This window comes from Oncorhynchus masou, chromosome 31, assembly GCF_036934945.1.
Source record: "Oncorhynchus masou masou isolate Uvic2021 chromosome 31, UVic_Omas_1.1, whole genome shotgun sequence".
Lineage (NCBI taxonomy): Eukaryota > Metazoa > Chordata > Actinopteri > Salmoniformes > Salmonidae > Oncorhynchus > Oncorhynchus masou.
The window spans coordinates 8,409,136-8,431,809 of NC_088242.1; the positions used below are offsets into that span (position 1 = coordinate 8,409,136).

The following is a 22,674-nucleotide window of genomic DNA, read 5'->3' on the forward strand; positions in this document are numbered from 1 at the left end:
AAACGACCAGCTTGTCGTAGGATACCAAACGACCAGCTTGTCGTAGGATACCATTGTTTCTTATCAGAAAATACATAGAGAATAAATGATTCATACAAATGCTTGATTGATCCTTTGATATAATCATCTGATAGTACAGAAGTGTTATCCATCAATGATCAACTCATGATCAACTCCAGACTTGCAAATCATGACAGAGACAACAGGAGTACTACTACACCTCTGTGTGTCCAGTCTGAGCTCCACCCATGTTGCTACTTGTACTCTGTCATCTGATACACGAGGAAATAAAAGGGAGGGCCGTGATTGCATGGAGGAGGGCACGTGGGTGTGTTTGTTTCGGGGCGGGTGTATGTATGTGTGTTTGTTTTTGTGTGTGTGTGTGTGTGGATGGTGTGTGTGTGTGGAGTTAGCTGAAACTATGAGAGATTCAGCTGAGACGCTCACATAGTTGAGGTGTGGCTTGTTAGAGGCTCCAGGAAGGAACTAACTCAGGTTAGCCAGAGGCAGAGTAGAACAGAACAGAACTGGAGTGGCTGAAGGGAGTTCATCTGAGAGAGAAAGTCAGCGAGAGTGAGCTATGGCAGACACAGAACTCAAACCAGAGTCAAAACCAGACCAGAAACTCTGCTGCACTGTTTGTTCCGGTGCTCTCAATGGTGACAAGTCCTCTACCTGTGGCCACTTAGTCTGTGCCTCCTGCCTGGGCAAGAAAAGTAAGGGCTGCCCCCAGTGTCTACAATTCTCTGGCAAGCCTATACCGGCATCTGTGGAACAGAACGGAACGATGATTGAAATAGTGGCTGAGTCTCCACTGGTGATCAAAACCGAAGAAAGAGAGAAAAGGGGTATACAAACCCAAATTCCAAAGACACCAGACAAGGCAATGATATGGGAAGACCTGAAGGAATCAGAGGACCCGAAGACACCAGACAAGGCAATGACACGGGAAGACCTGAAGGAATCAGAGGACCCGAAGACACCAGACAAGGTAATGATACGGGAAGACCTGAAGGAATCAGAGGACCCGAAGACACCAGACAAGGCAATGACACGGGAAGACCTGAAGGAATCAGAGGACCCGAAGACACCAGACAAGGCAATGATACGGGAAGACCTGAAGGAATCAGAGGACCCTATGAAATCAGAGGATGCAAAGATACAGAGAGACCTGAAGGAATCAGAGGAAGAGAAAAATAAAGAGAGTGATCCTCCACAGCCTGCAGAGGAAGTGAAAGAGGATGTTGGGGTTGGGGAGGGAGACACATTAAAGGAAGAGAAAGCAAAAGGAGAGGTGGAAGTAGAGCCGTTGGGGCCCGATGATGTTGTGTGTGACTCGTGTATGGAGATGAGCCCGTGCCGGGCCCTCAAGTCCTGCCTCACCTGCCTTGTGTCCTACTGCGAGGCCCACCTTAGGCCTCACCTGGAGAACCCCAAGTTCCAGAACCACAGGTTGGTGGAGCCGCTGAGGGACATCGAGAGACGGACCTGTGAGACCCACAAGTGGCCCCTGGACCTTTTCTGCTGTGCCGACGCTGTGTGTGTCTGTCAGGACTGTGTGACAGAGGACCACAGGGGACACAACACTGTGCCTGTGATGGAGGCACGCAGAAACATTGAGGTATTGTATGCATTCCTTCTTTCTCTTACTCCATTTCTTTCTCTCTCCCTCTCTCTCCCTTTATCTACATCTTTCTCTCCCATTCTCTCTGTTTCTCTGTCTCTCCCTTTCTCTCCCTCTCTCTCTCCCTCTCTCTGTTTCTCTGTCTCTCCCTTTCTCTCCCTGTCTCTTCCTCTGTGTCTTTCTCTCTCCCTCTCTCTCACCCTCTCTCTCAGTTTCTCTGTCTCTCTCTTTCTCTCCCTCTCTCTTCCGCTGTCTTTCTCTCCCTCTCTCAGTTTCTCTCTCTCCCTTTCTCTCCTTGTCTCTTCCTCTGTGTCTTTCTCTCTCCCTCTCTCTCAATTTCTCTGTCTCTCCCTTTCTCTCCCTCTCTCTTCCTGTGTCTTTCTCTCTCCCTCTCTCTCTCCCTCTCTCTGTTTCTCTGTCTCTCCCTTTCTCTCCCTCTCTCTTCCTCTGTGTCTTTCTCTCTCCCTCGCTCTCTCTCCCTTTCTCTCTCAGTTTCTATCTCTTCCTTTCTCTCCCTCTGTCTCAGTTTCTCTGTCTCTCTCTCAGTTTCTCTCTCTCCCTCTCTCTCTCCCTCTCTCTCTCCCTCTCTCTGTTTCTCTGTCTCCCTTTCTCTCCCTCTCTCTTCCTCTGTGTCTTTCTCTCTCCCTCTCTCTCAGTTTCTCTGTCTCTCACTCACTCTCACGTTCTTTGATACACATGCGCGAACAAACATTTGCATAGATTTGATATCTAAAGGAAACACCTTGTGCATAGGGCCAAACCATTCTGAAATTACAGAACACCGTATCAGTTGTGTGGTGTTGTTATCTATGAAAATTGGCCTCCTCGTGTTTGTAAGTAAAGAGTCACCTAAGTTTCTGTACGTGGTGAGAGTGGAATAAAAACAGGCTGTTTTCTTCACAAACTCATCCAGAGGAATCCAGCCACTGTGGTAAGTGATCAGTCTGAAACGTCCTACTGTATTGTATTAACCCATACATTTTCCAAATGCTATAGCCCACATTGATTTTATTAATTAAAACTTCTTGATGCTACCCATCCCTTATTAAGCGGGATAATTGTCATCAGCAACCGCTGAATAGCATAGCGCCCCAGTCAAATAATATTACTAAAAATATTCATATTCATGAAATCACAAGTGCAATATTGCAAAACACAGCTTAGCCTTTTGTTAATCCACCTGTCGTCTCAGATTTTGAAATTATGCTTTACAGCGAAAGCAATCCAAGCGTTTGTGTAAGATTGATCGCATGACAAAACATTAAGTACACTTAGCATCAGGTAGCTTGGTCACGAAAATCAGAAAAGCAATCCAATTAATCGTTTACCTTTGATGATCTTTGGATGTTTACACTCACGAGACTCCCAGATACACAACAAATGTTCCTTTTGTTCCATAAAGATTATTTTTATATCCAAAATACCTCCGTTTGTTTGGCGCATTATGTTCAGAAATCCACAGGAAAGAGTTGTCACGACAACGCAGACAAATTCCAAATAATACCTGTAATGTCCACCGAAACATGTCAAACGTTTTTTATAATCAATCCTCAGGTTGTTTTTAAAATATATAATCGACAATATATCAACCGCAAATGTCTTTATCAGTAGGAGAGGGAAGAACAATAGCTGTCCAAACTCTGTTGCGTGAGCAAAACTCATGTGACCACCTGACACAATGTTATCTTTCTGGCTCATTTTTCAAAATAAAAGCCTGAAACGATGTCTGAAGACTGTTGACACCTTGAGGAAGCGATAGGAAAAGGAATGTGGTTGATATCCCTTGAAATGGAGAAATGGGAGACTATGGAACATGGAGTTTTCAAAATAGAAGCCACTTCCCGGTTAGATTTTTCTCAGTGTTTCGCCTGCAATATCAGTTCTGTTATACTCACAGATATACTCACAAATATTTTGACAGATTTGGAAACTTTAGAGTGTTTTCTATCATAGTCTGTCAATCATATGCATATTCTAGCATCTGGTTCTGAGAAATAGGCCGTTTACTTTGGGAATGTTATTTTTCCAAACATACAAATTGTGCCCCCTAGCTTCAAGAGGTCAAGTAAGTATCTTCAGTAAGTATCTTCAGTAAGTATCTTCAGCTATTCTTCAGCTATTCATCACACTTTACAATTTGTCCTCATCTTAAGTCTTGTGCCGTAATGCATCAAAGGCAGCTACTCTTTATTACACTTATTAATAGACATTTGACAACAGGTACAACAGTGTACAAAACATTAGGAATACCTGCTCTTTCCATGACATAGACTGACCAGGTGAATCCAGGTGAAATCTATGATCCCTTATTGATGTCACTTGTTAAATCCACTTCAGTCAGTGTAGATGAAGGGGGAAGGAGACAGGTTAAAGAATGATTTTTTTTAAAGCCTTGGGACAATCGATACATGGATTGTGTATGTGTGCCATTCCGAGGGTTTATGGGCAAGACAAAAGATTTCAGTTCCTTTGAATGGGATATGGTAGTAGGTGCCAGGCGCACCAGGTTGTGTCAAGAACTACAACGTTACTGGGTCTTTCACGCTCAACAGTTTCCTGTGTTTATCAAGAATAGTCCACCACCCAAAGGACATCCAGCCAACTTGACGCAACTGTGGGAAGCATTGGAGTCAACATGGGCAAGCATCCTTGTGTAATGCTTTCGACACCTTGTAGAGTCTATGCCCCCGATGAATTGAGGCTGTTCTGAGGGAAAAAAGGGGTGCAACTCAATATTCGGAAGGTGTTCTTAATGTTTTGTACACTCAGTGTATATAGTAGTGTCTGACCGGTGGTAGGCAAGGCTGGCCCTTGCCTTTTACAGGGCCCTAAGTGAGATTTGGTGAGGGGGCCCACCCACCTCGCAGACAAAATGTTTTAGTGCCCCCTCTACAACAGTGGAAATAAACATTTACGTTTTTAAAGTTAATATCCAGCTTATATGGGGCGGCAGTGTAGCCTAGTGGTTAGAGCATTGGACTAGTAACCAAAAGGTTGCAAGTTCAAATCCCCGAGCTGACAAGGTACAAAATCTGTCATTCTGCCCCTGAACAGGCAGTTAACCCACTGTTCCTAGGCCGTCATTGAAAATAAGAATTTGTTCTTAGCTGACTTGCCTAGTAAAATAAGGGTTAAATATATATATATATTATATCATTTGGAGTAGAGAAGTTTAGCAGTTTTATTTAAAAAATATGCAATTTTAATCATTTTGCCATGGGGCAGATAGAAAAAGTAATATATACAATATATTTTAGTAGACTCTCTCATCCAGAGTGACTTACAGTAGTGAGTGAGTACATTTTCATACTGGTCACCTGTGGGAACTAAACCCACAACCCTGACATTGCAAGCACCATACTCCACCAACTGAGCCACATGGGCCAGTAGATACATCTCCTTTAAATGCTGATATGTGGTTGCGTTGTTAACCAAACGCACTACTATTACTAAAGCTATGGTTAAGTTCTACCTGGGTTCCACATGAAGCATTATTTAATACAAAACATCAATAGACTCGGGGGCTCCTGAGTAGTGCAGCGGTCTAAGGGTGTACTAGAGGCGTCACTACAGACCCTGGTGTGTCACAACCGGCCGTGATCGGGAGTCCCATAGGGCAGCGCACAATTGCCTAGCGTCGTCCGGATTAGGGGAGGATTTGTCCCGGGGTAGGCCGTCATTGTAAATAAGAATTTGTTCTTTAACTGACTTGCCTAGTTAAATAAAGGTTAAATAAAAAAAAATGTAAATAACAACTCAAGGACAGAGCTACAAAGATTTAAAAATAAGAATACACACTTTCATTCACTTACACAAAATTTCACTGGGCACAGACGTCAATACAACATCTATTCTACGTTAATTCAACGTAATATAATTGAAATGACGTGGAAACGACATTGATTCAACCCGTGTGTGTTCTCAGTGGGTAATAACTCAAGGACATAACTACATACATTTAAAATAAGAATACATACTTATATACACTTATTCAGTAAGTGTATATAAGACAACAGCACATAGCTTTCTCACAGCGCTGCTCTTAAATGAACCGACTAAGACATACAATCAATAAATCAATCAATCAATCAATAAATCAATCAATCATCCGATAAATCCTACGCTCACGTCCGTGGAGGCTCCTCAGAGGAGGAAGGAGAGGACCATCCTCCTCAGTGAATTTCATCAAAATAAAAATAGTGAAACACTTACAACAGTTATTAGATAAAACTATACTAAATATATTAATGTCACCAAATAATTTATTAAAACACTGTTTTTCTATTAAGATCTACAGTAGCCTCAACAGCACTCTGTAAGGTAGCACAATTGTGTAGCAGGAGGACAGCTAGTTCCCGTCCTGCTCTGGGTACATTGACGTCAATACAAAACCTAGGAGGTACATGGTTTTCACACCCTTCCATAGACTTGCACAGTAATTATGACAACTTCTGGAGCATGTCCTCCATCCTATCAGAACTATTGCAGCATGAAATGACATGTTGTCTACCCAATCAAATGATCAGAGAATTAATCTAGTTCTGATAGCATAAGCGACAGCTAGCTAGCACTGCAGTGGATAAAATGTGGTGAGTAGTTGACTCAAAAAGAGAGAAAGAAAATAGTTGAACATTTTCAAAACAAATTTATTTCTTCAAAAATGAAGGAGGCGCAAGAGAAAGCGAGCTACGTATATTTTGTTGTATTTTTTCCACTTTTACTTACCTAGCGAATGCAGCTAGCTAGTTTAGCCTACTCAAATACCCGGCTCAAACAGAGAGGGATGCTATGTTAGCTAGCTGGCTATGGCTATCCAACAGAGAGGGATGCTATGTTAGCTAGCTGGCTATGGCTATCCAACAGAGAGGGATGCTATAGTAGCTAGCTGGGTATGGCTATCCAACAGAGAGGGATGCTATAGTAGCTAGCTGGCTATGGCTATCCAACAGAGAGGGATGCTATGTTAGCTAGCTGGCTATGGCTATCCAACAGAGAGGGATGCTATAGTAGCTAGCTGGCTATGGCTATCCAACAGAGAGGGATGCTATAGTAGCTAGCTGGCTATGGCTATCCAACAGAGAGGGATGCTATAGTAGCTAGCTGGCTATGGCTATCCAACAGAGAGGGATGCTATGCTAGCTAGCTGGCTATGGCTATCCAACAGAGAGGGATGCTATGTTAGCTAGCTGGCTATGGCTATCCAACAGAGAGGGATGCTATGTTAGCTAGCTGGCTATGGCTGTCCAACACTGGAACTCTTCCAAGTCAAGGTAAGCCTTTGGTTTTATTAATTTATTGTCACCGGTGTAACTGCTAAATCTTCTTGCTGACTGTACACTGTACTGCATGATTGTAGCGGGTTTACTAACGAGTTAGATCTAGTTGCTATGTTGACTAGTATGACGTTAGCTAAATCGGTGACAACGATGTAGGCTGTGTGTAGTGGTTAGCGGTTATGACTTGAAGGTTTGGCCTGGAAAGTTTTTTTCCGCCTGGTCACAGACAGCTATTGTTCACTGAAGTCCACAAGATAAGGGAAAAGGAGAGAGGAGGAGAGCGCATAGATGCGAGAAGGAATTGTACAACAGACAAATGATCATGCTGTTTGTATGTGGCTGCTATGAAAGTGAACTGTGTTTGTGTGTGATCAGGGGTGTAGTAATTTCTCCAATTCTGTTGAAAAATATTTCCTAAACAGAAAGGGGGTAACATACCTGAATCTGTGGAATTCAACTGAATTCAAAATCTTTCAGACTCTTTCACTCTCCTGCTATATGACATGATATGACATGATATGACATGATATGAAATGATATGAAATGAATGCATGTTGAAGATATCATGCAGGTCATTAGGTCATAGGTCATTGGTCATTGCAGGTCTGTGGAGATCTTCACCATTGCTGTTATAATCTGTGCAGAATCTCGAACGGCGTTGATCACCATGTACTTTTCATATAATCTCAACTGAAATCCAGGCCATTTCATTCTGCTATTCTACTAACCAAAAATCAGACATTGTTTTTCCACTGGAATTTGGTTGTGCTTTTCGATGGTTGAAAGCATAGTGATAACACATTGGAAATTCAAACTAACCTTTGAGATGTATTTTTGAGTGATTGAATATAGGTGGTAATCTCATTGTTCAACATTTTAACAAAATAATAACCCAATTATCCACGTTGAAATGATGTGGTGTGCCTGGTGGGCTGTCTCTCTCAGTGACAGAGACAGCCCACAACTCTCAGGTCCAGTCATTAATCCGATAATTCGATAATTCCAACAGAGATCCAGGTTTTAGCTCACATCTGTTATTTGCAAATGAACCGTTGTTGCAAAACTTTAAATAATGACATTCCCTATCTAAATCAAGGAATGATTGAAAAACCCATACGGTATTGACAGTAGTCATGCAACAACTCAATTACTATTAGCTGAATCCTCGGTAATTCACATGTGCAATGTAAATACAATAATCTCATAATGCTGAACTAAACTCAAGGTATGACTGAGGAGGGAAGGCTCTTCTTTATCTAGCTTTCTTCTTGTGTGTTCACAAGCAAATACCTCTTTTGAGGTATTACATAACTCACAAAGGAATGTGGAAGGCGTTGTTTGATCTGATCTGACTGACACATTGTTGAACAGGAGGCAGAGCTTGTCTGTGTTGAGCCAGGATAGTCTAAAACAATTCAGTATATGCCATTTATCCAGACTTATCCAAACCTCTTTGTTACTGTTTACTGCTGGCTCGGGGAACATCCAAACAAGATCATTCTGTTGACATTCAGTTTGACACACGACGTGGGACTCAGTTTCCCTTCAAGGGTTCTCACTGTTGTCTCACTGAGCATAACACCACTTACATTTAACAAGACACAACATGTGAATAGTTGTAAGTAATGTTTTGTGACGTGAGATATTTGTCTCTGTGAGTAATAATAATAAGGATAGTTAACATTCATGCCTCATCTACAAATTGTTTAAAGTCCAAAACAGGTCGAATGACTTTGTTGTTCCGTTGTTCTATAGAATCAAATCAAATCAAATGTATTTATATAGCCCACTTTGCCAAAGCACAGCCCCCACACCACTAGAGGGATATCTTCAACCACCAACTTACCATCCTGAGACAAGGCTGAGTAGAGCCCACAAAGAACACAATATTCATTTTTTTTTCTTCCCCCAGAGCAATGAGAGCTCAGATCAGAACAGGAACAGGAATCTACTGAGGGGAAAGGAGAGGGTAGGACACAAGAGCAGCTGTTGAGTGAGTAACCTGGTCCCAGATCTGTTTGTGTTGTTTTGCTAACTCTGTCATTGATAATGACCATAGAGAGTTGGCAAGACAGCACAATCACATCTGGGTAGCAGGCTAGCTCTTAAAATGGCTGAGGAATATGAAAATGCTTCATTGACAGTGACATTAGGCTGCCTTGGAGGTTTTCAAAGTGTTGCCTTTCAATAAAGGGGCGCTCATTTCGAGCACTCTCACACCTACACCAGCACAGGTTTTTAGAATGATGAGAAAATAGTTTATGGAAATATGCATATGTGACAGTATAATTTTAGACCGTCCCCTCGCCCATACCCGGGCGTGAACCAGGGACCCTCTGCACACATCTACAACAGTCACCCCCGAAGCATCGTTACCCATCGCTCCACAAAAGCCGCGGCCCTTGCTGAGCAAGGGGAACTACTACTTCAAGGTCTCAGAGCAAGTGACGTCACCGATAGAAACGCTATTTAGCGCGCACCACCGCTTACTAAGCTAGCCGTTTCACATCCGTTACACATATTGACATGCATATAAAGAAAACAAATTGCTACTTTATTTCAAGCATCATACATTTTGAAATGAAATCAAATTAACCTTATAATATTCCTCTATATGGATATGGGAATTGGCCTAAATGGATATGGGAATTGGCCTATATGGATATGGAAATTGGCCTCTATGGATATGGGAATTGGCCTATATGGATATGGGAATTGGCCTATATGGATATGGGAATTGGCCTATGTGGATATGGGAATTGGCCTATATGGATATGGGAATTGGCCTATATGGATATGGGAATTGGCCTCTATGGATATGGGAATTGGCCGCTATGGATATGGGAATTGGCCTATATGGATATGGGAATTGGCCTATATGGATATGGGAATTGGCCTATATGGATATGGGAATTGGCCTATATGGATATGGGAATTGGCCTCTATGGATATGGGAATTGGCCTCTATGGATATGGGAATTGGCCTCTATGGATATGGGAATTGGCCTCTATGGATATGGGAATTGGCCTCTATGGATATGGGAATTGGCCTATATGGATATGGGAATTGGCCTCTATGGATATGGGAATTGGCCTCTATGGATATGGGAATTGGCCTATTTGGATATGGGAATTGGCCTCTATGGATATGGGAATTGGCCTCTATGGATATGGGAATTGGCCTATATGGATATGGGAATTGGCCTCTATGGATATGGGAATTGGCCTATATGGAAATGGGAATTGGCCTATATAGATATGTGAATTGGCCTCTATGGATATGGGAATTGGCCTATATGGATATGGGAATTGGCCTATATGGTTATGGGAATTGGCCTCTATGGATATGGGAATTGGCCTATATGGATATGGGAATTGGCCTCTATGGATATGGGAATTGGCCTATATGGATATGGGAATTGGCCTATATGGATATGGGAATTGGCCTATATGGATATGGGAATTGGCCTCTATGGATATGGGAATTGGCCTCTATGGATATGGGAATTGGCCTATATGGATATGGGAATTGGCCTATATGGATGGCCTATGGATATGGGAATTGGCCTATATGGATATGGAATTGGCCTATATATGGCCTATATGGATATGGGAATTGGCCTCTATGGATATGGGAATTGGCCTCTATGGATATGGGAATTGGCCTATATGGATATGGGAATTGACGTATATGGATATGGGAATTGGCATATATGGATATGGGAATTGGCCTATATGGATATGGGAATTGGCCGATACGGATATGGGAATTGGCCTCTATGGATATGGGAATTGGCCTATATGGATATGGGAAATGGCCTCTATGGATATGGGAATTGGCCTCTATGGATATGGGAATTGGCCTCTATGGATATGGGAATTGGCCTACATGGATATGGGAATTGGCCTATATGGATATGGGAATTGGCCTCTATGGATATGGGAATTGGCCTATATGGATATGGGAATTGGCCTCTATGGATATGGGAATTGGCCTATATGGATATGGGAATTGGCGTATATGGATATGGGAATTGGCCTATATGGATATGGGAATTGGCCTATATGGATATGGGAATTGGCCTCTATGGATATGGGAATTGGCCTCTATGGATATGGGAATTGGCCTATATGGATATGGGAATTGGCCTCTATGGATATGGGAATTGGCCTATATGGATATGGGAAATGGCCTCTATGGATATGGGAATTGGCCTCTATGGGTACGGCTACATTGAAATGTTTCTTACAGAAGAAATATGGACCACATATGTATAACCATGGTAACAATCAAAAGGGAAAGATTATGGGGATAAGTATTAGACTTAAAGGTGAGGATACTACAGTTCACCTGACACAAGGCTGAATCCAAACATTACACTATTGATTTTATGTGCATTTTGACATTTACTGTGCTTCTCGACCACATTTGTTGATAACGAAATCTGAAAATACTCTGAATACATTCAGGAACATTCTAAGAATATTCTTGGAAAATGTGGGGTAGGTGCGACGTAAGACGAAATGTGGGGTAGGTGTAACATAAAACAACAACGAGGGTTTGAGTGAGAAATAAAAACTGGTCTGCAAGTCTTCAACTATAAGCTGCTTTCCAAACTGTACCATTGAGGAACCAGAGCGAGCACACTTGTAGCTGTTAAGTTTGGATCACAGCCCCACAATCACACCATTTTTTTTAAATTTGACCTTTATTTAACTAGGCAAGTCAGTTAAAGAACAAATTCTTATTTTCAACAAAGGCCTAGGAACAGTGGGTTAACTGTCTGTTCAGGGGCAGAGCAACAGATTTGTACCTTGTCAGCTCAGAGATTCAAACTTGCAACCTTTCGGTTACTAGTCCAACACTCTAACCACTAGGATACCCTGCCGCCCCAATTGCTGTTGTTGTTTACGTAATCCATCGTAAATCGCAATCTGTGTCAGGTTGGCATCATTTGAAAGCTTGTTCTATTGCCAACGTGACTAGCTAAACTATAAAATATGATCTTACAGGTTTAGGCTTCACAATTCAGAGACGAAAGACTGTCATTTTGGTGTGCATAGAAGTGAGTCATGAGTACATTCAGATTTGTAGTCCTCAGCAAATGTTTGTTACAATACTACAAACATAGACTCATTATGTTCAGGACAACCCAGGGTATAACACCATGTCATCATGTAACTGTACATCAAAACACAGAGATCATAAACGTTGACTCTGTATATTACATGAGTTTTATGACATTGATATGTGAAGTGCACGTTTGGACTCACAGGTGTTTTTGCTTACTTGTATGACACCAAAGCAGTAATTATTATAATCCTTGAAGTCTCATCTTTCAAAATACATTGAGCCCTCTTAATTTGCAGCATTTCCCTCACTCAGAGAACAAAACATTTGCAAAAGTGGTCTAATGTCCATTGCTCGTGTTTCTTGGCCCAAGCACGTCTCTTCTTCTTATTGTTGTCCTTTAGTAGTGGTTCCTTTGCAGCAATTCGACCATGAAGGCCTGATTCATGCAGTCTCCTCTGAACAGTTGATGTTGAGATGTGTCTGTTACTTGAACTCTGTGAAGCATTTATTTGGGCTGTAATCTGAGGTGCAGTTAAATCTAAGGAATTTATCATCTGCAGCAGAGGTAACTCTGGGTCTTCCTTTCTTGTGGCGGTCCTCATGAGAGCCAGTGTCATCATAGAGCTTGATGGTTTTTTTGCGACTGCACTTGAAGAAACTTTAAAAGTTCTTAACATTTTCCACATTGACTGACCTTCATGTCTTAAAGTAATGATGGACTGTCATTTCTCTTTGCTTATTTGTGCTGTTCTTGTCATAATATGGACTTGGTATTTTACCAAATAGGGCTATCTTCTGTATACCACCCCTACCTTGTTACAACACAACTGAAATGCCTTCAGAAGGAAAGAAATTCCACAAATGAATTTAACAAGGCACAACTGTTTATTGAAATGCATTCCAGGTGACTATCTCATCAAGCTGGTTGAGAGAATGCCAAGAGTGCGCAAAGCTGTCATCAAGGCAAAGGCTGGCTACTTTGAAGAATCTTTGTTTAACACTGTTTTGGTTACTACATGATTCCATATGTGTTATTTCATAGTTTTTGATGTCTTCACTATTATTCTACAATGTAGAAAATAGAAAATAGTAAAAATAAAGAAAAACTCTTGAATGAGTAGATGTGTCCAAACTGTACTGTACTGTAATTCAATTAATCAACATTTTATTTAATATCATACAAAGAATGCCTATGTAAATGGTTAGTGCGTTTACTCATCCATCTTACATCAAAACAAGAGATGATTGGATAGTGAAATGAATAATGTCCAATAGAAATGATCATCAGAATGTCAGGACTGGATCAGAAACCTGTACATCCAGTAGCGAGATCTATTGGCGCAAGGTTGGCCATGCATGTTCTAGGTCTATGCATTGTTACTTTTAGCACTATTGTTGTGGTCCTACAACCAACTCTAACAGTAAACCAGTAGCATATATAACCCATTGGAGATGTACTCTTCAGTCTCTCCGGGACTTGGGGCATTCCTTGGGAACTTAATTCGCAGACAGGGTTTAGCAGTTTTCGCAGTTATCTGTATTTGAGGTTAGAAAACATAGACATTAGACCAGGACTTGTTTCATTATTTTCAAGTGATATAACATTTCATATTTCATTGCGATTGTGTTTTTGTATTGTCACAGATCTCTCTTTGGGATTGGAAATATGTTCGTTAGCTTGCTAGCTGTAGCTAGCTAGCTAACGTTACCTAGAGTGGATGGTTAACCTGATAAACAACTTACCCATGTGCTACACAACCTCCCGCTGCTAACGTTACTATACATGCAGGCAATGCTGCCCGTCCTCCTATAGTTTCTCCCACCAGCCTCCTCTGGTACAGATAGGCATTCTAGCATGTGTACCAGTTGCAACTCAAGAGTCACTTGGTTCTAAGAAATGCAGGTCCTAACTAGTGAATCAGATTACTTCCCTGAAAAACACAATAGAATAACGCAGAAATCAGATCATATCTGACAATAGAGAAACGGACAGGAAAACGCTCTGTTCCTGTGACTCAGCTGTATTGTGAACGATCCGATAAATTGGTCAAATAAATGAGTTGAACAGAATTGTTCACATAAAGGCATAGCTTCAGCACGACAACAACTTGGCTATAATGACCGCAGTCATTGAATTTCCCTCTCCTTCTCTTCCTCTCCTTCTCTTCCTGTTGTCCTTCCTGTCCTTTTTTTAAATTCCTGACAGAGGGAACTACTAGATAAGCAAGCAGAGATGGTGAGGACAATGACAGCAGCAGAGAATGCCATCAACAAACTTCAAGTCAACGCAGTCTCTATTGAGGTACGGTAGGCTGCCCTCCTTGTTACATGTTTAAAGGATGATGTCAAAGACTGATGGATCTGTGACCGTTGAACAAAGTGCTGCGTAGTGTTTGTACATTCCAGATATCACACGCTACGAGTGACAAAACAGAGACATGTCACAATGTTTTACAAGCAGTAAAAAAAAAAAAATGTACATTTAAAAAAAAAAACTACTAATAAAAGAACAAGAGATACCTCTAATTTACAAGTAGTCCCCAGGTATCGGAACCGCCCACCCCAACCTGACAGGTTTACCCAGGTGTGGTGAATGAATTTGTATAGGGTTTGGCTCAACCGTCATGCAGCATTCCTTGTCCCCCAGGGATTGATTGTGTAAGCAGACAGTCAATACCTGAAGCACAGACACCTTTATGGGAAAATTGCAGACTGTGGAGAAACATGCACACACACACACACACACACACACACACACACACACACACACACACACACACACACACACACACACACACACACACACACACACACACACACACACACACACACACACACACACACACACACACACACGTATGCATGGTGGTATTATAAATGTTGTATTGTAGATGTCTGTCTGTCTGTCTGTCTGTCTGTCTGTCCGTCGGTCACCTCAGCCCCTATATCTAAATATACTGTACCTAGTGTGTACACAATTATAAAACGGACTTGACAACACCTCTTCCATCTCCCCATGCAGAATTCAGTGACGGAGGTCCGTGAGGTGATTGAGAACCAGTTTACGGTGCTCCAGGCTGCGGTGGAGCGGGCCAAGAGAGAGGTAATCCTATTTATTGATGAAGTGATATGCCTAGCTGTTTTAGGCACTGTCCCTATATTTAGGCTGATCTATTATTTTTACCTGCTTCTAAAAAATATATATATATATATTGTATGACATCACATTTGATGTATGTTTTATGTACTGTTTGTTTCTGTAAAATCTGCATATAAACCAAGATTTTCTAATAAACTTAAACCTGAACCTAAAGGTGACGGAGATCCTGGAGGGAGAGGAGAAGCAGGCTCTGAGACAGGCCGATGGGATCAAGGTACACCTGGAGCAGAGGTGCAGTGAGCTGAAAAAGACACAGGCTCAGGTGGAGAAGCTCTCCAAGAACAAGAATGACGTGGACTTCTTACAGGTGAGGTCTTACTCTGGTCTGGTGGTTTACGATGGATTGAGACTGAGATAGAGGTTGGTGCCAAGGCAGTAGTTCGAGTCACTGACCTAAGGTGATTCTCATGGTGGTAGGTAATGCACATACAGTAGCCTCATTTACAGGTGCAAAATCTATTTGGTGGTTAACCATGGACTGCTGATGAAGTGGTGCCACATGGAACATGACTCAGGTGGACTGTGCCAAGTGACTCTGTAGGGTTATTCACATACCTAAGGTGGTTCTCATCAACATTAACGCAAGCCACAATGCAGCTATCATACCTATTCACTTTAATCATGGAACATGACTCAGGTGGACTCCCTACAGGTAAGGTGTTTTTTCTCTGGTCTGGTGGATTCAGTGTTGGTTGTGTTGTGGTGCCGGACAGTGCCAAGTGACTCATTAGTGTTATTAACAAACCTGAAGTGTGTATGTGCTGCTTTCATACGTATTTACTTTAATCATGAAATACGCCTAAAGTAGGAAATAGCGGAGGCTGGTGGGAGGAGCTATAGGGGGATGGGCTCCTTTTATTGGTTGGAATGAAACGCATCAAACATATGGAAACCAGGTTTGACTCCATTCCTTTCATTCCATTCCAGAGATTACAAAGAGCCCCTATAGCGCCTCCTGACAGTCTCCACTGGTAGAAACGAACCTAATGTTTTACCAAAAGACATGTTCCATCATTAGTATTCACTCAGGTTCCCATTAACGTAAGCAAGTAAGCCTTGTCCAATGGCCAATAAGGGCAGCTATATACTGTTCCTGTAGCATGAGACAAACTGATGTACAATTACACCCCCTAGACAGGACGCCATTAGCGATACTTCATCAGTCATTTCCAATGGTGTACAAGATAGTGAACCGAGGTGTGTTGTGTCTTTTACAGGAGCACTCTGAGTGGAAGAAGGACTGCTCCGACATCGCCCTACCTGGGGTCTACATCGGCCTCATGGACCGGCTCAACTCCTTCAGCAGAGTGATTGTTACCTCCACACAGGAGCTGTGTGAGCTGCTGCTGTCCAACTACATTGAGACACTCAAAGAGACCTGCAAAAATGGTGAGTGCAGTCACCATCTGGTTGGCAGAGGCAAACTGCCATAGTGGCTGGCGGCAAGCCTCTGCAAGTCTCTGCTCACCTATTAGTGGCAAAAAAATAACGGCCCGAGCATGCAGTTGCGGTTCAGGCACACAAAGAAATCCCTCACGCTAGTCACAAACATAGAAAGTAGAGAGGAAGAGATGGTGTGTTAGGGGGAAGAACAACACTTCAGCTTTGTGCCCCAGATGCAAAGAGAATCTCCATAGATTCTCTACCTGGGCGTGTTTAAACTTGTCTACAGACCTGAGGTATCCTTCAGGCAGTGTGGCATAGGTGTAGAGCCCTTGTTACAACTGGTAGACTGGATTAGAGTAGACTGGTAGACCGGTAGACTGGTAGACTGTATTAGAGTAGACTGGTAGACTGGTAGACTGGTAGACTGGAGTAGACTGGTAGACTGGTAGACTGGATTAGAGTAGACTGGTAGACTGGTAGACTAGAGTAGACTGGTAGACTGGTAGACTGGAGTAGACTGGTAGACTGGAGTAGACTGGTAGACTGGTAGACTTGTAGACTGTAGTAAAATGGTAGACTGGAGTAGAGTAGACTGGTAGACTGGTAGACTTGTAGACTGGTTGACTGGAGTATACTGGAGTAGACTGGAGTAGAGTAGACTGGTAGACTGGTAGACTGGAGTAGAGTAGACTGGTAGACTGGTAGACTGGAGTAGAGTAGACAAGTAGACTGGTAGACTGGTAGACTTGTAGACTGGTAGACTGGTAGACTGGAGTAGACTGGTAGACTGGAGTAGAGTAGATTGGTAGACTGGTAGACTGGTAGACTGGAGTAGAGTAAACTGGTAGACTGGAGTAGAGTAGACTTGTAGACTGGTAAACTGGAGTAGACTGGTAGACTGGATTAGAGTAGACTGGTAGACTTGTAGACTGGTAGACTGGAGTAGACTGGAGTAGACTGGAGTAGACTGGAGTAGACTGGAGTAGACTGGTAAACTGGATTAGACTGGAGTAGACTGGCACACTGGAGTAGACTGGAGTAGCCTGGTAGACTGCAGTAGACTGGAGTAGACTGGAGTAGACTGGTAAACTGGATTAGACTGGTAGACTGCAGTAGACTGGAGTAGACTGGAGTAGACTGGTAAACTGGATTAGACTGGTAGACTGGAGTGGACTGGAGAAGACTGGAGTAGACTGGTAGACTGGAGTAGCCTGGTAGACTGCAGTAGACTGGAGAAGACTGGAGTAGACTGGTAAACTGGATTAGACTGGTAGACTGGAGTAGACTGGAGAAGACTGGAGTAGACTGGTAGACTGGAGTAGACTGTAGAAGACTGGAGTAGACTGGTAGACTGGAGTAGCCTGGTAGACTGCAGTAGACTGTTAGACTGGAGTAGACTGGAGTAGACTGGTAGACTGGAGTCAGAGAGAATAACATAGTTAAAAGCCTCTAATCTAGGGCTGTCTGTCACTAGAGGGAAACCCAGCTGTGAGTCAGCATGTTTGATTGTCATATTAACATAGTATAACAAAGAGAGTGTAGCGATGTGTTCTTTGTTGCTTACTCTATATTTACTAATGATTTACCTTCAGTAATGAACAAAGCAAGAGTGGTCATGTATGCTGATGACTCTGCAATGTATAGTTCAGCATCAGAATGTAATGAGCTAACAGATGTACTGAGCAGATGATCTGAGAATGGTGTCTGAGTGGGTATGGGATATGAACAAATCGGTGTTGAACATTTCTAAAACTAAATGTACAGTCTTTGGTTCAAGATATATGATTGCTGATGATTCCCAATTGAATTTGTAGATGAATAGAACTCACTTAGAGCAAGTGAAAAAAACTACTAGGCGTCATGTTGGACTCAGCTTTATCATGGTCAGAACACATAGATAATGTTGTTTATTAAGATGGGTAAGGGAATTGCTGTTAAAATACAATGTTCAGTGTATGTAACATCTAGCACACTGAACCAGGTGATTCAATCCCTGGTCCCATCACACTTAGAGTACTGTCCAGTTATATGGTCAATCCCTGGTCCTATCACACTTAGAGTACTGTCCAGTTATATGGTCAATCCCTGGTATCACACTATCACACTTAGAGTACTGTCCAGTTATATGGTCAATCCCTGGTTCTATCACACTTAGAGTACTGTCCAGTTATATGGTCAATCCCTGGTCCTATCACACTTAGAGTACTGTCCAGTTATATGGTCAATCCCTGGTTCTATCACACTTAGAGTACTGTCCAGTTATATGGTCAATCCCTGGTTCTATCACACTTAGAGTACTGTCCAGTTATATGATCAATCCCTGGTCCTATCACACTTAGAGTACTGTCCAGTTATATGGCCAATCCCTGGTTCTATCACACTTAGAGTACTGTCCAGTTATATGATCAATCCCTGGTCCTATCACACTTAGAGTACTGTCCAGTTATATGGTCAATCCCTGGTCCTATCACACTTAGAGTACTGTCCAGTTATATGGTCAATCCCTGGTCCTATCACACTTAGAGTACTGCCCAGTTATATGGTCAATCCCTGGTCCTATCACACTTAGAGTACTGTCCAGTTGCTCTAACCATATGAATATTATCCAAATGCATCAAAATCTCTCATGGCTTCACGTTGAAAACAAATTACTATTCAGTCTTCTGATTTTCTTTAGGAATGTTATATTTAAAAAAATGTAAAAAACACAGTATTTGTCAGGCCAGTTAGTACATAGTAGCAACACGCATAACCACCGAACCAGACAGGTAAATTCAGGGCATCTAAGACAACCCAAGCCAAGGAAAAATCGTCCTAAACATACAGTTTTATATAGTGCCATAGCTGAACGGAACTCTTTACCAATCCATATTTCTCAGGCAAAAAGTAAATCCACCTTAGAGAAAAAAATGTAAGAACATCTAATGTGACAGACCATATGACTGGACAGGAAATTGAAAGTACATCTAATGTGATAGACCATATGACTGGACAGGAAATAGAAAGCAACAACTGAATGTTAAATGTGTTTCCTGTCAGGTATTGTAACTCTCTGTATTGTCTACTTGTTAAATGTTTGTAAAGTCTTAATTTGTAATTGTTTGTAATGTCTTATTAATTGGGGTTGGACCCCAGGAAGATTAGCTAACGTTACGCCGTTGGCTAATGGGGATCCTAATAAAATTCACAAAAGTGTCCATGCAAAAAAAAATGGCTACATTCAAATGAAAACTTCATGCTTGTGAGTTAAAAAGTAAAGTAGGCCCAATGTGATTATTTCTGACCATAAAACATGTTATAATTCTCTCTCCTCTCCAGACATGATGGGGATTAAAACCACAGTCCATGAAATAATCGCAGCCAAACAGAACATGGACGTTCCAGACCCAAAGACGCGGGATGACTTTCTAAAGTGTAAGTTTCTTCTATCATATTGAGGTCATCCATACACAAACAAAAATAAGGCTTCAAATCACTTGAATGATACTACAGGAGTCCTTCAAGGTTATCATAACATTAAAGTAATACTTCAAGTAGTTATCATAATATTCTGTAGAAATATTAAAATCTTTGTATGACATAATTGTAGTTTGAATCTGTAAAGTTGGCCTTGCCTAAGTTATTGATTCTGTTTTACTTTTATAATTTCTGTTATGCTATTCTCTCTCACGCTGTGCAGATGCCAATCCTGTGAGTTTTGACGCAGACACGGCCCATAAGTTCCTGCGCCTGACTGAGGAAAACAGAAAGGTGACCAACACCACACCCTGGCAACACCCGTACCTCGACGTCCCTGAACGTTTTGAGAGCTGGCGACAGGTACTGGCCACAGAGAGCTTCTATGTCGGCCGACACTACTTCGAGGTGGACGTGAGCGGTGAGGGCGCGTACGTCGGACTCACCTACAAGAGCATCGACCGCAAGGGTTCTGAAAGTAACGGCTGCATCACAGGCAATGACTTCTCATGGTGCCTCCAGTGGAACGGGCGTGGCTTCTCTGCCTGGCACGGTGATGTGGAGACGCCTCTAAGCGTGGACAAGTTCACACGCATTGGGGTCTATGTGGACTATAGCCGTGGATTACTGGCTTTCTATGGGGTGGATGACGTTGTCGGCATGACCCTCATCCACAAATACAAGGCTGAGTTTCTGGAGCCCCTCTACCCAGCCTTCTGGCTGTCGAAGAAGGAGAACGTGGTAGTGCTTGTTGAACCTGGAGAGCCGCTGACACTGAAAAGCCCCTCCCCCCCTAAAATACCACTTAACACTGACGTAGCGCCCCGAAGCCGTTTCACAGTAACTCTTGTTGTTGAACAATGATCAATTCGTCGGTAGTAGTAATTTTCTCCGTCGAGCCTGAAAAGATTCAGAATGCAGGAAACAATGGAAAAGAGAAACCAAAATCCTTATCAGGTGACAAGAAACCTCACGAGATCTGTATATTATGTTCTAAATGAAAGTTGAATATTTATAATATATTTGTTCCCATTCTTGTTGTGTTACGTGAATAGTCTTGGTATAACGACAGTGGGTAGGTTACATCTAATGTGATGGGTCCCTTTCTATTCATATTGTGTGTTTAAATCTGACACAGAACAGTTTTGATACTGTGACTATTTGAATGGGGGACTTCTTTGGGAAATGTTGGGACTGCTGTTACTGTTTACTACAAACTGTGACTTTGGAATGTACTGTATTTGAGAGATACCACAGTAGATTAAATTAAATTGTATTTGTCAACTGCTTGGTATTTGTCGCATGCTCTGCAGACTAACAGGGACATGCTTCCTTTGCAGGTCCTTTTCCAACAACGGAGAGTGAAACAAATACATACAACATTTAAGTAGTAACACAAGGAATAAATACACAGTGAATAGCAATAGCGAGTAAAAAATAAATAAATAAATATTAAATTCATTTCTCATACACACACACACACACACACACACACAGTTCATTCATAATTGTTTGCCAAAAGATATACACTATTAAGAAGAAAATCAAGTAAGATAAGTTAAATGCATAGCTGAAAGCATATGGGGTAGGAGATAATTGAGGCAGTTATGTATAGTGCCTTAGGAAAATATTCACACCCATCTGAGTTTTTGTTGTTATGCTACAGCCTTATTAAAAAACAAAATAATAATATATATATATATATATATATATATATATATATATATATATATATATCATCAATCTACACACAATACCCCATAATGACAAAGCGAAAACAAGTTTTTTAGAAATGTTAGCCAATGTATTCAAAATAACAAAAGCAAAAATAATAAATACCTTATTTACATAAGTATTCAGACCCTTTGTTATGAGATGCTTTGCTATGAGAGAAATTGACCTCAGGTGCATCTTGTTTCCATTGATCATCCTTGAGATATTTCAACAACTTGGAGTCCACTTGTGGTAAATTAAATTGATTGGACATGATTTGGAAAAGTACACAGCTGTCTATATAAGGTCCCACAGTTGTCAGTGCATGTCAAGAGCAAAAACCAAGCCATGAGGTCCGTAAAGCTCCAACACAGGATTGTGTCAAGGAACAGATCTGAGGAAGGGTACCAACACATTTATGCATCATTCAAGGTCCACAAAATCACAGTGGCCTCCATCATTCTAAAATGGAAGAAGTTTGGAACCACTAAGACTCTTCCTAGATCTGACCACCTTGCCAAACTGAACAATCAAGGGAGAAGGGCCTTGGTCAGGGAAGTGACCAATAACCTGATGGTCACTCTGACAGAGCTCTAGAGTGCCTCTGTGGAGATGAGAGAACCTTCCAGAAGGACAACTATATATGCAGCACTCCACCAATCAGGCCTTTATGGTAGAGTCGTGATACAGAAGCCACACCTCATAAAAGACACATGGCAGCCTGCTTGGAGTTTGTCAAAAGGCAACTAAAGACTCTCAAACCATGAGAAACAAGATTCTCTGGTCCGATGAATCCAAGATTGAACTCTTTGGCCTGAATGTCAGGTGTCATGTCTGGAGGAAACCTGGCACCATCCCTATGGTGAAGCATGGTGGTGACAGCATCATGCTGTGGGGTTGTTTTTCAGTGGCAGGGTCTGGGAGACTAGTCAGGATCGAGGCACAGATGAACGGAGGAAAGTAAAGAGAGAACCTTGTATGAAAA

The 22,674-nt window shown here is 41.9% G+C and overlaps 1 protein-coding gene across 1 annotated transcript; it reads left to right on the forward strand.

Moving 5' to 3' along the window:
* The first annotated feature begins 392 nt into the window (after positions 1-392).
* LOC135523390 (tripartite motif-containing protein 16-like) lies at positions 393-21,260 on the forward strand. Its single transcript, XM_064950030.1, has 7 exons — positions 393-1,621; positions 14,181-14,276; positions 14,997-15,077; positions 15,289-15,441; positions 16,352-16,523; positions 19,839-19,934; positions 20,200-21,260. Exons 1-7 carry the CDS (start codon positions 581-583, stop codon positions 20,838-20,840), a joined length of 2,280 nt encoding a protein of 759 aa, XP_064806102.1. The 5' UTR covers positions 393-580; the 3' UTR covers positions 20,841-21,260.
* The last annotated feature ends 1,414 nt before the right edge of the window (positions 21,261-22,674 follow it).

What these genes read in the sequence shown, in the direction of transcription:
- LOC135523390 (XM_064950030.1), top strand. Translation starts at nt 581, where the DNA reads ATGGCAGACACAGAACTCAAACCAGAGTCAAAACCAGACCAGAAACTC. An exon ending in ATGACGTGGACTTCTTACAG is followed by an intron (nt 15,442 to 16,351) that starts GTGAGGTCTTAC and finishes TGTCTTTTACAG; the next exon opens with GAGCACTCTGAGTGGAAGAA. An exon ending in CAAAGAGACCTGCAAAAATG is followed by an intron (nt 16,524 to 19,838) that starts GTGAGTGCAGTC and finishes TCTCCTCTCCAG; the next exon opens with ACATGATGGGGATTAAAACC.